This window comes from Hakea prostrata, chromosome 3 (assembly GCF_041222555.1).
Source record: "Hakea prostrata isolate BN-2017 chromosome 3, UWA_Hpros_2, whole genome shotgun sequence".
NCBI classification, from domain to species: Eukaryota; Viridiplantae; Streptophyta; class Magnoliopsida; order Proteales; family Proteaceae; genus Hakea; species Hakea prostrata.
In genome coordinates, this window is record NC_142602.1 from 39,540,292 (window position 1) to 39,556,443 (window position 16,152).

The window sequence follows — 16,152 nt, forward strand, 5'->3', positions numbered from 1 at the left end:
CTTCCAACTTCAAACTCTACCTTGAAAGCATTCCGAATCAGTTCCCAGACGTCGGAACTCGAAGACAAATTCCATTCTTAAGGGAAAGAGATGTTACAACCATTGATGGGAAAATATTTGTAGTGCAAAGTATAAGCAAGTTTTACTGCATGAGGATTGTTCGCGTAAAGGACACCTCAATTCATCCAAGTTTTTCCTGTGTTAAAATCTATTCCTTGTTCTCTCAAGATGGGTAGTCACACGTGGAATTTATCTTCATACATACCACCCAAGAAGGAGCAAGAGGGCAGTCACAAGGAAGAAACAAGCCCATCGAGATACAGACATCATCAAAAAAATTATCAACCACCATGATGGACATATTCTAGTTTAGAAGGAAGTCTAGTCATTCAGCAATTCAACATCTCTATATCCTTTTTTTATGAAAAAGATAGAAATACTTGTATTAATTAGATAGGCAAATGCATAGATTATCAGGGTCTGGGCTATTGCGGCCGATATATTCTCCAACGGAGGATTTAAAAGCTACTTGAGTGACGAACCAGTCTAGAAGTGTGGGTGACCGGAATGGGGTAATGTTAATGTTCTTAATATATGGCGTAAAATCTACCAATAAGGGGAAAATGTAAGTGGCCATTTAGCCTGTTTTGGGTACAGGATTAGATCAGCACATCTTCCTGCTTGCACCAAATTTCTTTGATTTATACATCCTGTGATCAGAAAACGTAGTCTGGAAGGCAAAGAGGAAACCATTCCACTTGGACTTCAAATGGCATGCCTTTTGGGTTAGTCAACCTACAAAGAAGCACAGAACTTGAGCTTGTGAAAAGCAAGATCAACCAGATTCCATTCAGCTGAGTATACTTTCAAAGGAACATAGATTATCCACATCTTAAGTTACTGCTCTTACTTGCAACTGAAAAGTTTTGTAAGCAATTCTGTAACTCAAATAAGGGGAGTTTTGTAATGCTTTCACAGATCCATGTAGTTTGGAATACAAAGATCCATGTAGTTCGGAAAAAGATAGAACATGGATCATCTAGATATGCAATACAAGAATGGGTGGATTTGTTCTTAATAATTGGTTCAACAAAAAAGAATGGGAATAGCCTCTACACCGGCATGGGCCATTGGTAGCACATGCAGGGGGCATCAACACTTTTAGGTCATTCATGTGCTACCATATCTCAGCAAAGGAGCCATGGGAATGAACCACATTCTTATGCGCCCCTGACCCTCCACCACACTCCTCCCCCCCCCCCCGCAAAGGGAAAAAAAAGAAAAAAAGAAAAGAAAAGAAACACATACACAATATCATGATCATGTGAGACCCACACTGATCGTTCTGTCCGAGCACCCCCTTGTTAACAAAAAGGGATCCCTTGCCATGATTGGCATGGCATGGGAGGTTCTTTATAGCACACACATTTACATACATGCACCCCAGACTTGCAGGACATTACGAAAAGATCTTCCATGTTAGGCCCCATTAAGGACCATTTATAGATAATGATTGGAAATCAAATTTTTTAATAATATGACCAAAAATACCCTTATGGCTTAAAATGACCTAAATACCCCTTAACTTACATCTAATTTTCAAACTTAATCACAGTAATAGAGGTGAGTGAAGGAGTTCCCCCTTCACTTATCTTCCTCGATTGATTCCAAGGATCTGGTGAGTTATCCGAAACCTTGCTCAAATCCTCCGGCAGTAGGAGAGACAATGGAGAGCCACGTGTGCACGTACATCTCTGCAGGTCTTGTTTTTAGGTTTCAGAAATGGGATTGGGAAAAATGAACTAGAAATCGGGAGGTTTAGAATCTAGGAATTGGTACAGAGGAAACCCTTTTGAGGCAACCCACCCCTCCCTCTGGTAATGTAACCCAGGGTTTGGGCCAGTCTTCAAGATCCTCTCAAATAGAACCAGCAGTACAATTAGGGTTAGATCCCACTATTTCAGGTCTGATATTAGTCAACTCTCAATGGAAAGCATCTGTACTTGACCAAATATGACTTGCAGATGAGCTTCCTTGACTTCCACACCTTGGATCTAGGCTTAGAAGTTCTAGGGATAAGAGGGGATTAGTCTTGGAGGGGATGATAGAGTTTGGCTAGGCAATATTAGGGCTGCAGAGAATTAATTCTGTTTTATTATTCTATAATTTCACAACTGATTCTAAGGCTAGGGCTCAAAACTGGGTTTCCTACTTTGCTTAGGACTCTTTGTTAGGGTTAGGGTTTGGAGGGGAGGCAGAGAAGGTGTAGGAAAAGTCAATCCTAAAAGGGTTTAGGGCTGGTTGAGGGTTTGGGAGTTACGAGAGTTTCAGTGGAACTAGCATTAGGGTTAGACTAGGGTTTGAGTTGGTTTGATTGGGCTGAAATTGGGAGGGGACGCCATTAGGGTTAGGGAAATGATGTTCCTAAAGTTTGGGCAGATATAACGGTTAGATTGCCTGTAGATCTCACCTTGAGTTTTAAGTCTAAGATCGAAAATTGCAGAAAAATTCCAAGAAAAATAGAAAAAATGGTGATAGAAGCATTAGGGTTATGGTTTTAGGGTTTGGGATGGTGGTGAAGGGTAGGGAAGGACAGGTAAGGGTTGGGAGTGTCTGTACTCACTTATAGAGGGTATTCCTGGAAGAAGTTGCACAAATTCAGAAGCTTTAACAGCTGCCACAGGCTTAGGGAAGAGATGAAGAACTAGAAATTGCAGAGTATTATTGAACTCAAATAACCCAGGCTGTGGGCTTTCCCTCCTAGCAACTCAAGACCCCCAAGTCTTCCTTCAATGCTTGTTTCGTCAATTCATCCAATCTGATTTTTATCTGAGGGGTGGCACCCTTTATAGCCTTACATTAAAGGAAAATTAAACTAGGTAGAAAACTAACTTGAAGTCTACTTGGGAATCCAATTTGGATTAGGCAAAAACTTAAATAAAACAACTAGATTCATAATCAAAATTAACATGCAAAATAAGCAACCAACTTCCAGAAATCCTACTTGAAAATTGGATTCCAACCAGGGACTCTTACTTAGACATGGACTCTCACTCCAACAAAGACTCTGTAATAACTCATCAAGGAATAGTCGAAATTAGAAAATAAAGGTGAATTTAGGATCCTTGTGAGGAGTGGATTTTAACCAAGGGAATCCCTCTCTAATTGGGACTCATACCCAGATTAAGACTCTTCAATAACTTGACCAAAACAAAACTCAACAATAAAAGTAGATATGGATGCCTGACAACAGTCTGGTGCTTCAGGGTATGAAATGACCAAAATACCCCTGGGAAGAATTCAACCAGCCCTTGATGCACCTTTTGGGGCCTGGTTTGTGGTCCAAATCTCGATGGATTTTAATGTGGGCTGGGCCTGGTTACATGATCCGGTGTCCGCTGCCTAGATCTTCTCTGAGAGATTACTGGAGATAAATACAACCCATTCTGATTCTAGAGCGGAATTGCAAAATTTATGAAGATTATGAATATATTTTGTTTCAATTCTCCAATAAATTCTCAGCAGCATTCTCTCTCTTTTCTTTTCTTTTTGAGGTTCTGCTAAGCAGAGTTTTGGGTTTTGGCATTTTGCTTTTCTCTGTCTCCAGTTTGGAGTTTCAAAGGAGAAATTAAGCTGAAGAAATGGATTTTTATTTTCCAATAACTTTGGTGATGGACAGATGGAGGGAGTAGGCTGGTTAGAACGGACGTAATTAAGGCCCTTGCCAGGCATTCTTCCTTAGCGGTCCACCCTTCAATCCTCAGGTTGATAAAACTCCTCAAGTCTCTACCCCATTTCCTTTTCCCCTCTTCCAATAGCAGCCTAAGCCTATCTCCCATTCTTGTCCATTTGATTCTTCAAATGGTTTTTGTTTCATCCTTCCTTCTTTAGTTTTAGGAATCCCTCTTTTAAGAAGATACCAAGATTCTTTCTTTCTCTGCCACTTATGACAAAGCAAAACGCAGAACACTGAGTCATGGATTGAATTCAGGAAACCTAATTTAGGGACAAAATTTGGTCAGGGATTAAATTCAAGAAACCTAAGAAAGGAAGGAAGAAGATGGGCAAAAGGGAAATTCCTGCACCTACCTCTATGAGGGTAAACTGGTAGAATAGGAATTTCAGTTAGTGTTTTTATATCTATTTATCAACTGAGGGTAGGATTAGAGTACAGGTAGAACAGTAAATTTAACATACCATTTGTAATCTCATTTTTCTTTGACGGTAAAATGCTAATCTTCCCTCAGCTGTTAACAGCCAAGGGATAGCATTAAGTTTGGAGCAAGGCCGAATTTTTTGGTGAGAATTGTGGTTTTGCTGGCTGGTGAAACCCCGAATTTCGGTGACATTTGCAGGGGTTTCAGTCAAGTTTCTTTTTCTTTTTCTTTTTTTATTTTAATAAATATAATTATACTAGAAGGAGATACAAATATTACCTTATGATTTTATTTCTAATTGTAAATTTATAGATTTAGTCAACTTTCCTTTAAAACTTCAATTACATCTTTGTTTCCAATTACAGTTTCAATCAACCTCACCCTTACAATTTGGTTTCCAATTATAATTTCAATCAATCTTACCAGTTTCTAGTTATGCATTTCAAATTTTCAATCAACCTTAACTTATTTTATGTGTTTCGGTCAATCAACCTTACCTTTCACCCTAATTTCATATATAAATGACAAAAAATACCCAAAAAAATAGAAAAAAAGAGGACGAAAAATTGCCGAAAGATCGGCGAGAAATCGAAAAATCGGCGATTTCTTGCCGATATATGGTATATATCATATCGGTGGTACACCTCGTGTCACCTCCTTCCAAAATGGAAAAATACCACCGAAAATCCTTCCTTGGTTTGGAGGCCTTTACATAAAACTTGCAGAGTCTAGGTGGTTCCACAAGTTTCAATGCAAAGGCAATAAATATGATCAAATTCATGTCATTTTATATCAACTGGGTATGTCTCACAACTTCATATCCAATGGTAATTCATTGAAAGTCTTAACATCCTAATGACCCAAGCATGAGACAAGACTCAGGAAGCGGAAAATTCTTAAAAGCTTCAGACTGTTGGAGTGTCCATGGTTAGTTCATCCACACAGATTATTTGGTTTGTCCATCTAATGACTGGTCCATGAGAACATTGAAAATAACGAAGAGCCCTGACATGGAGGGGCTATGATTTTAGAGGAACCAAGATTGTTCTGTTGGATGCATAATAGTAATAAAGTACATTACATGGAGTGGTATCATACGGTACTGATGGCACAATAGTACAGTGCAGAATGATAAGCAATAAACATGATGGATGTTTTAGCCACAGACTGTCAACAGAAAATCTGATTTTTTACAGTATGGGGAGCGTAGATGATATTCTTTGCTTCCCAAGGACCTGACCCACCCATGCAATCCATATTTGCCCATGAGATGTTAAAGATAGGCACAATCCGTAAATAAGTAGGAAGTTGTAAGAATGTTCTCAATGATGCATATGAAGAAAACGCTGGATTCCATGAAATATATGTAGTTTGAACTAAATGTTCTAACATTCTAGAACTAATAGCTTTTAAATTTGCACCAAAGTCAATGAAAGTACCTGCCAGGAACAAATGTGAAAGCACCCTCAACAGATCCAGAAGATGATGACAGCGGTGTGCAACTTTCATAGACAAACTCTCTTCCATCTGTATCTAGAAGGGGATACTGCAACCAATAATATAACCAAAAATTTTAAAACAACCAACCAAAGGGAAAAGGAAGAGAAAAGTGCATGGCATTTGCAATATAAGCACAAAGTTCAACAAAATTAGGAAGTTCTAGTCTTCTGCAGAAGTATCAAGAATCATGTATGTTCACTGCTTCAGAAAATTAACTTTAGGAGAAAAATATAGCTTCCATTAATGAGATTTACTCATGACCATTCATATACTCAAGTGTCATAAATGCACTTGAACAACATGCAGGCCATGCACAACCCTGAACAGTATCCAGAGTATATAGCACTCCATATTAGCAGAAACAATCTTCGGCGACCAAGACAGTTAGCAGACTGGCTATGATCTATGGGGCAGAATGTTTGGTAACAAAGAGAGAAACAGATAACTGTAGCAGAGATGAGGAGGATGCATGGCAAGCCTAGAGAGATGGAGTAGAGGAACAATTACATTAGATCAGACTTGGGTATTGCACCAATTCAGGATAAGTTAAGAGAGTACCGCTTGAGGTGGTATTCACATGTCCAACAAAGACTGTTAGAGGCACTTGTAAGGAAGAGTAGGGCTGCAACGAGGACAGGCCAGGCCAGACTTTTTCAAACCCAACACCAGCCCTAAATGTTAATAGGTAACCTCATCTCACCCTGACCCTCATTCAAGGCCTAGATCCTTGTCCCTTACCCTAAACCCTGATAGGTCAAGTCCGTCCTTATCCTGCCCTGATTGTCCCTGATCAAGCCAGGATGGGACAAGATGGCTATGTCCCTATCCCCTAATTAGCGTTGTTGCTGGCCCTGATTGGCCCTTGACCCTAGCCATAGCCTAACAACTCTAATATAAAATAAAATAAAAAAACTCATAACTAAGTTGAAATTGAGATGCCCAATCGAATAACAAAACTTCTTAAAACCCAGCATCTTATTAATTTAAAAAATAAAAAAATAAAACAGAAAAAACAAACTTCCAAGCTGTTATTGTTGTCGAGATTTGTGCACGGTTTGTTGCTGCAGCCTGGAGTCTCCTTTTTGCATGCTTTCTATTTTTTCTATTTAGTACTTCCTATTTCTATTTGTTTCTATTTTGGAAAAAAAATTCTATGAGTTTATGCTGTCATTTTCCTTTACTAATTGTTTCGTTTTTTAGAGGACAAGACACTTGTCGTCCAAGATTGTAATTGGAGAATTGAATACTATAAAGGGCATTCAATTCTAGAAAACTCATCTAGAATCGCAAGGTGCAATTTCTACTTGCTGGTTCTACTTTTTCTTCTCCTCCTCCTTCCTTGCTTTCTTCTTCTATCTTGCACTTGATTTAATTCTTAGAGACTAATTTCTAACATGGTATCAGAGCTCTTTTAATCAAATCATTATTCTTCAAATAGAGATCCTTTGAGAGAGGTACTGTTTTTTGTTTCTTGTTGCACAGTCACCTATTGATGCACATAAAGTGTTTAGATCAGGTATTCATGTAAGCTGATCTGCCTATATCTACTACTAGTACTAGAGACCCCAGAACTTGGATTGACTTCAGTTATACAAGTTACAACTACTTCTCTTGTATTTTTAATTCTGGTTTCTGTAGAATATAGTTTGATATTTTCTCCAAGTTATGGGCTTTTTTTTCTTCATACTTCTAGGCTATAGTTTATGCTATGATTGTGCTTTCCACCACAGTGCTAGTACCCTTTATACCCAGTAAGATCTCCCTTAGTTTTCATGTTAGTCATAATTGGTGATTCCACCATGAGTATTGCTAAGTTTAAGGGACCTCAAGGAGATAACGTGAATGTACAGATCCCATCCATTGAGTTGAAAGGTAGTTGCAACCACTCATTATGGTCCCAAGTTGCTCGTGTCTATATTATTGCAAAAGGTAAGCTCAAATTTATTGAGTCAGACCGAAACTAATAAAACCTATTCTAGTTGGACCCAAGAAGATGCTACCATTAAGATCTCAATGTGGAATAGCATGGAACTTCACATAGTTGCAAATGTTATGTTCCACAAAACTGCGTAGAGAATATGGAAAGATTTGCAAGAAACATATTCCCAAGCCAAGAATTTGACACACATCTATAGTACTTATAAGAAGTTATTTTAGTCTAAGCAGGCTAATAAATCACTTCAGGACTATTATAATTCTTTTAAAGGCATGATGGAGGAGTTAAATGTTTTCAACCCCTTACTACTGATATAGAGAAGCTTAAAGCTTAGAGGAATGAAATTTTTGTGTCTAAATTTCTAGTTGGTTTGAATCATAAACTAAAGGCAGTCAAAGGACATCAAATAATTTGTTCCATCAAATCTTATCAAAAGAGGATGAAGAGTGGGGTAATGTTCAGAACCAGTGGGAGCAGTAGTACCATCGGTAGTTGACATGTTGAAAAGATTGTCTGCAGTTCTTCAGTCTTCAATCTTTCAAAAATAATTGAAACATCACAGAATGTAATAGCCAAACCACGATTCAAAAAATGCATATAAGGAACACCATGTTTCTCTCTTTTTCTTTTGGAAAATTACAAATAAGCCCCCGGAAAATTGAAATTACAAATAGGTCCCTAAAACTATGCAAATTTACAAATAGGTCCTTGACCCTATGCAAATTTATACATAGGTCCCTAAAACTTTTTAAATTTACCAATAAGTCCCTAAAATTATGCAAACTGACAAATAAGCCCCTGAAATTATGCACATTTGCAATTAGATCCCTAGAAAATGCAAATTTGCCAACAAAACCCCTGAAACATCGGTATTCTATTTCTTTCTGTTTTTGGGCTAATAGAACCGTAGGTAAGAAGGGAAAAAAATCCCAAATATGGTTCGAATGAAGTTGGGCTTAATTCAAGGGTTGAAAGAAGAGATTCAGACGGAGATGAAGAGTTTCAGACGAAAAAAATCAAAGGAAACTCACTTTTTGAGAAGATGATCAATGGCGGTATTCTGCAATTCAGATGGAACCATGTGAAAATAGAATGTTCTACAATGGGTGTGTGAGTCTAGTATAAATATATGTTGATCTACTAGCTTCAATCTACACTTTCACATAAACAAATTTAATTTTCTGCTATTAATTTATTTTTTTTATAATTTTCATATTTAAAAAACATAATATCTGAAAAAATTAAAATTAAAAAAATATAAAAAGTACTTATGATATGAATGTGATTATAATTTATATTAAACTACATTGAGAGGATTACAACTTACAACCCCATGTAGTCATATTTTGATTATCATGCTTGCTTTTTTATTTTTTATTTTTATTTTTTATAAATAATTAAATACAATTTTATTAAAAAAGTAATTTTTTTAAATGATGCTTATATTATGTAGATTATTTTAAATACAAACATGTTTGTTTGAGCATTGTATATATGTCTTAGAACAAAGTGTGTGTTTTGGTGTTTTATAAGTTGTTTTTACATGTTTTTAATTATCTACAAATTATTCTAATGATTATTTTGGAACATTCATCATTCATGTATGTATTTGAGTGTTGTAGGTTTGTACCTTAAATGACAACTAGTGGGAGTAGCGGCATTGGCAGTGGGACTCAGGACATTGCTTGGCAACATGGGGACCAATTGATTGCCGACAAGAAAAAAAATCCCGATGCAAGTATTGCCCCAAGACCTTAAACTCTGCTGGTTCAACCAAAACAAAAAGCAATAGTTGGCTGGTGGCTACAAAGATGTTGCCAAGTGTCCTAAGGTTCTTTATGAAATGCAACAAGCAATTGCAACAACTTTAAACGAAGGTTGACAAAGAAAGGGATACAGTGCTACAGAGACCTTTTGTTGACGTTGATGAGGAGTCAGATGACAATGAGGAGAGGAGGAGGTGTATGGGTATTGAGTCACAGGCCAACTGGAGATAGATAAAATGGAAGCTAGCAAACAATCCTTACATTTTGAGAATGTGAGGCAATATGAACAGACAAGAGAAGCAGGTGGTTTGGGCCTTTGGGGTAAGGGGCATCCATGCCACCTAGACAATTTTATGGAAGTGGGGAAGAGAGAGCACTGAAAGAAGGAGGAAGACTACAAATTATGATACCACATTTGACCAAGACCCCTCCCTCTTCAAGCATCAAGACATCTATTAAAGAAGCATTCCATATACGTTTGATGGAGGTAGAGAAGGCAGTAGGGAGGAGGAAGCTAGGTTGGCGATTAGCAAATTCATGCTCTACAACAACATTGCAGCCAATGTAGCCAAAACACCATACTATCAGGGGATGATCAATGCAGTTGCTAGGGCAAGTGTAGGGGTTAAATGCCCAACAGCTTGGGAAGTAATGAATAAATATTTACCAAAGGTGAAGTAAGAGGTGAAGGAATACATTGGTTCATTGAAAGAAAGATGGATAACATATTGTGTTACTGTGATGGCAGATGAATGGACTGGTTCTACTAGACAGTCTATCATTAATTTCATGCTGAGTTGCAATGGAAAGACATCCTTCCTTAAGTCAATGGACGTCTCAGATAAAATCAAAGATGCTGACTACCTTTACAAGCTTCTTAGGCAGGTGGTCCTTGAGGTAGGGCCAAGTAATGTCGTCCAAATTGTCACATATAACGGTGCTAACTTTAAGAAAGCTAGTGAAATGTTGATGAAGATGAAGAGCAGCAAGATCCACTTCTTTTGGACACCATGTGCAGCACACTCGATTGATCTAATGTTGAAGGACTTAGGGAAGAGAAAATCAATCAATGTTGTGGTTGATAGGGCTAGAAGGTCAGTAATTTTATTTATAACCATAGTTATGTGCTGAAGATGATGAGAAACCACTGTAAGGGTGATCTAGTCAGACATGGATTGACTAGATTCTCCATCAACTATGTACCTCTAAAAAGCTTCTAGAAGTAAGTGGTGGGTCTACAGCACATGTTTGCAAGTGAGGAGTGGTTTAATTGGCGTGGATCTAGCCATCCTGATGCAACAATAGTCCAACAAACCATTGTTGATGATTCCTTTTAGAGCCAGTTGAATAGCATAGTAGGCATTTTAGAGCCTATTGTGTTTGTTTTAAGGATGGTGGATTCGGAGAAGAAGCCCACAATGCCCCACATATATGCGGCCCTCCTGTAAATGAAAGAGTTGGTTAAAGCGGTTGCCCCTGGTCCTTCAAATCCTACGAGAGGATCATCGATGATAGATGGGAGACGCACTTGATGCATCCTTTGCACTTAGCTAATGAGTCACTTAAGTCTTTAAATTTTTTGTTGTATACTTTAATTTACATTGTTAATTTGTTATAGCTTATAATTTATAAACAAGTAAACAAATAAATCATTAACCAAATTTTTTATTTCCACAATACAAGCTTACTACCTCAAACCAAAGTACCATTACAAGAATGATCTGGGGCTTAATGTAAGGTTGATGAATGCGGTGCAAGACATGATGGAGGAGCTCGTGTCAAATCCCGTCATGCAGGGGATAATCAATGGAGAGGTGAGAACTTATTCAATTGTTTCTTCAAGACTTCAACTTCTTACATTAGTGCATATACAGTAGTAACAATACAATAATTGAACAATTGGTGTACAGATCAGGGAGTTTTGGAAATCCTTCTGCGGTTGCAACTAAGCAAAAAAATGATCCTAGTAAATAGTCCATTACTATAACTCTATAAGTGATAACTAATAAGTCCATAAGACTATAACCTATAAGTTAATATAAGTATTAAGATTTTTACTTGCCTAATGCATTCTTATATTTGGTTATACAGCTGACTAGTGGGTGTTATATGGAACTAGTTTGCCAAACCTCAAGAACATAGCAATCCAAGTACTCTCATAGAATTGCTCATCTTTTGGTTACAAGAGGAATTGGAGCACTTTCTCACTCATCCATAGTAAGGTACGGAACAAATTGGGGAGTAAGAGGCTTGAGGACTTAGTGTATGTGCATTACAACATGAGGTTGAGAGTAGGGCACATACAAGATGATATGGATGACAAAAATGGGGAACCAATTGAGTTGACTGATATATTCCACGAGCCCCTCGCAAAGGATGAGGAAGATGTTGTTATATATCAGTGGGTTAAGGATCGAGGTGGCCCAATGCTAGATGGGCCAGGAGGGAAGCTAGATCCTACTATTGTTGCTGCCATGGGCCCAGATGTTGTAGCTGACCACATGTTTTTTGATGAGGGTCAGGCTTCCATAGTTACATCAGCAGGGTCAAGCGTACCATTTGTGGAGTCACCTGGTCAGGTAGTCGACTTTAAACAGTTGAGGTAAGGTCTAGTAGTGGGAGTTCAAATGATGCCGATGATACCCATCGAATCATGGAGGCAATCAGGCTGGATGTGTTGCTAGTGGAAGTCAAGGTCAACTAAGGGAGTCACCTCTACTAGGTCCGAGTAATCCAACACATGCGAGCCGTGGCTCCCCTGTCACCCGGACTTATACTAGAAGTAGGAAGAGCAAATCAAACTAGGGACAAACGAATGATGATGCGAGCATACAGCATCTTGAATTGAACATGGGAAGCATAAGCCTAAATCATAGTCTTAATGGTTCACAACAGTAGAGTTTGGCCAGTTGGCAATCATTGGAGTACCCTATATGGGGATCAGAGCACCAGGTCATATTACATTGGGTATTCTTCTTATGGAGATCATGCTATTCCTTAAGACCCAGCCACTAGAGAGTACACATATAGGAGTGAAGGTGGGCTGTTGACTGACTAGTTTAGAAACCCCTACCCCATATATTCAACAACAGCACGAACAGTTTCACCCACCCACAATTGGCGGTTACCCTAAAGTGTTATTCCTCCAGTTTTGACATGGAGACATCAGCCCCACATAAACCAATATGTGACATACTATAGTGATGAGTTGACTTGAAAGTCATATGTGGCCACCATTCAGAATTAGTTGATGCAAAATGTTGAGTGATACCAGCCAGTAAACCAGTCATCGAGTTTCAATATTCAAACTTTAGACTTTTACATGTGCAATTGTGTACTTGTGTTACTTGCTAGTACTCTGAGTCCTTACTATTAACTTCAATTGAATATGTAATGTGGCTTTTGTATTTTTATTTATAGGCATAAAGGACAATGATGTTATGTGGCAACACGGTGTCCCTGCGGATCCATGAGGACAGAGGATCATATGCAACTACTATGGAAGAGCCCTTTATGGAGGAAAATGCCGATTCAAGCAACATTTGGCTGGAGGGTATTATGATACACCCATGTGTCATGTTGTCCCTACTCATGTGAGGGAATATATGGTAGCCCACCTCATGGAGATAGAGGGCCGACATGTAGCTGTTGGTGTACGTCGTGGTCGTGGTGCTGCTGGAGCTAGTTGTGGAGCTGATGCTAGAGAGCCTAGAGTTGGTGGTGGAGCAATTGGAGCTAAAGAACTTGATTAAAATTTTTATGATTTGATCCCATGGCAATATTTGATATTCTCATTGCATGATTGTCTCGTACTCTTGCAATCTTATAAACTTATGACTTTTAGATTACGATTTATGACTTACTAAAACTTCTTATGATTGTAAAATTTTGAAGACATTTAAGTTCTTTGACAGTTTGATGTATAATGTATTTGATACTTGATAACTTGAATCACTTGATATCTTTACATTACATGTTGTCTAACCTTGCATTTTGCAGCATTTCAATTTCACGCATAGAACTTATAAAGTAGGGATGTGTGATTTTTTTGGCGTCAACTCGGTGGCCCATCTCGGTGGGTTTTAGGGTCCTAATTGGGCTTAACTTGGTATTTAGCCTATGTAAGGCCTTTTAAACACACTGTTGGCCTTGGATATGTGAGAAAAAACCCTAAGTATGATTTCTAAGTCTACCCATAGTGTGAAACCAAAATACTGTAGCATGAGGGAGTGTAAGGTTATACAACATTCAATATAAAACCTTTAAGGCATATAAATGAAAAGCAAGTGTATCGAATAACTTAAATGTCATCAAAATTTCATCCATATGAGTATCACAATCTCGACTTTGAGAATAGAATAATAAGATTATACAACCATTAGATGTTCTATATAAGTCATTAACTCATAAGTTCATAAGACAAGCAAAGAATGATTGATCTTCCTTTGATGTTGTAGATGTACTAAGAGTAGTTGCAAGTTTTTTTTAAAATCCGGCTGAAATCAACAAAAAATCTGCAAAAATTGAGAGTTCCAGCGAGATATGGCGAAATTTGGGGCAAGACATAGCAAGATCTCGAGTGAGACATCCCATTTCGCCAAACTAAGTCTTTATCTCCTCTCAATTTATAAAAAAACCGAGATATCTCACGAGATCTCCCACCGTAATCTAGGGCACCAACACTCCATCACAGATTCTAAGAAAGTCAAAAAAATTCAGAAAAAGCTTCCACCACCTCTAAATCTCCACCCCTACCATCATCAACACCTCCAACAGCTCTTCAACACACATAACAACCATCGCCTAAGCCTCCAACACCATTACAATCTAAATCAAACCACCAACTACCCTTCCTACACCTAGCGACTAACCCTAGGAGTCTTACTGCATCATCTGCGACTCACCTAGGATGATCAACATCCCTTTTTAAGCAAAAATACCTCTTGGTTGTCTCCCTTCTTCTTCCTCTTACTTGTGATAGTTGCTAAAAGGGTTTCTATGATTCAAAAGCCCCTCTAGAACCTATCGCTTAAACTAACTAGACTTTGTCAATGTTCATAAATTCATCAATGGCTCTCAAGGGTGTTTCTAGCCATTGTAGACATCCTTCCATGATCAGAATTTTTGCCTTCGCTGAAAAACCTTATTTTTTTACCTATTTGAGGTAGATCGTGGTTCTGTGAATTCACAAGGAACTAAAGTCTGCAATATATCGCCGTGTTGATAGAATCCCACATGAAACCACTGGCTACATGATAAATTCAAAAATTTGCAAAATATCGAGAATGTCAACGATATTTAGCTACTTCGGTCGAATTTTCGGTCAAATTTTTGGCAAATTTTCACTCATTTTTTGTCATTTTCTCTCTCTACTCCAAAGTTTCTCTCTCCTATTTCTTGCATTTTAACCCTATTTTGCTCCAATATTTACTAGTTGTGTACTTGTGTTCTCTTTGCATGTTTGTGTTAGGATTAGAGCAATCAATCACACACAATCAAGCAAAAAACAAGAAGAAAAGAGACAGATTTTACCTCGGTTCACCTCAATATGAAGCTATGTACAGCATTAGGTTTTTCACTATATTCTTCTCAAACAACTTATTACAAATGTAATGTTACAAGAGAATATATGTAAGGGCTTAAAACCCCTAAGCCCAAACAGCAAAAAAACTTTGAAGACCAAAGTGATGTAGGACCTTTACAAGCTCTAGGGGCGCTACTCCCACATCCCTATCGGGGCGGTCTCCCCAGACCCCTGTTCTCTCACTGAGGAACGGGACCCCATGCCCTTCAGCAACAGAATGTGAAGCATGAGCCATACTCAATAGTTTACATTGGTTTATATGAGTTTTCTAGACTTCCAGTTTCGCCCCCATACAGCCGGGCATGTGCCTATTAATAACATTAGTTTATGTGAGGTTTTAGGCCAAAATAATGCTCACAGTGTGTTTATTGGCCTCAAGTTAGGTTACCAAACAAAATTCAAGCCAAAATGACCCTAAACCCTAAAATCGAGGGTCAATTTTTCACCGACATAATGCCAAATGTCGGCGACATTTCAAACCTTGGTTCCATAGGGCTGTTTTGCAAATTTAAATTGTTGTAGGAAGTTGTTTGTAAATTTGAATCTTACTAGGGATCTATTTGTAAATTCGAATAGTTCTAAGGAGCTGTTTGCAAATTTGAGTGCTTTCTCGTTCCTACGATGGCTGATTCCACATCATCTCCCTTGTCTAGTACATCTGAAGAGTCTCCCATCTCATCCATTCATAGGGATCGTGAGTTTTCTTCACTTTAGATGACCACTATGAAACTCAATAGGACAAATTATCTTAGATGGTCCCGTTCAATTTCCCTTGTTGTTGGTGTCCGTGGTTTTACTGGCCATCTTGATGGGACTTCTACCAAATCTTCCACTCTTGGTCCACAACTTTCCAAGTGGTACATAGATGAATGCTTGGTTACAGGGTTTCCCACCAACTCCCTTGAATCAAGCAAAGCACAAAATTATCTCCTCGTTTTTTATGCAACAACTATTTGGGAAGTTGCTAAGGATACGTACTCCAGTGTAAACAATGATGCACACAATGCTTTGAAATTAGACGAAAGATCAATCAATTGCAACAGAAGGACCTTACTATTTCTAAGTACTATAACACTCTTCGAGGATATTACCAAACTTTAGATTTCTATGGGAAGTTTACACCAAAGAATGTTGCAAATGCTATTGCCTATCAACAATGGGAAGATAAATAAAGTTAATGATTTTTTAGCAAGACTAAATATAAAATTT

General features: G+C 38.1%; 1 protein-coding gene across 1 annotated transcript in view; it reads right to left on the minus strand.

The window, feature by feature from the left end:
- Positions 1 to 284: 284 nt before the first annotated feature.
- SKIP16 (SKP1/ASK-interacting protein 16) overlaps positions 285 to 16,152 on the minus strand; it is a 54,570-nt gene continuing 38,702 nt past the window's right edge. The window contains exons 4-5 of the mRNA XM_089150383.1: positions 5,597 to 5,703; positions 285 to 795 (exon numbers count right to left, since the gene is read on the minus strand). Coding sequence (XP_089006509.1) covers positions 717 to 795; positions 5,597 to 5,703 — 186 coding nt within the window. The 3' untranslated portion in view covers positions 285 to 716. The remainder of the gene's footprint in view (positions 796 to 5,596; positions 5,704 to 16,152) is intronic.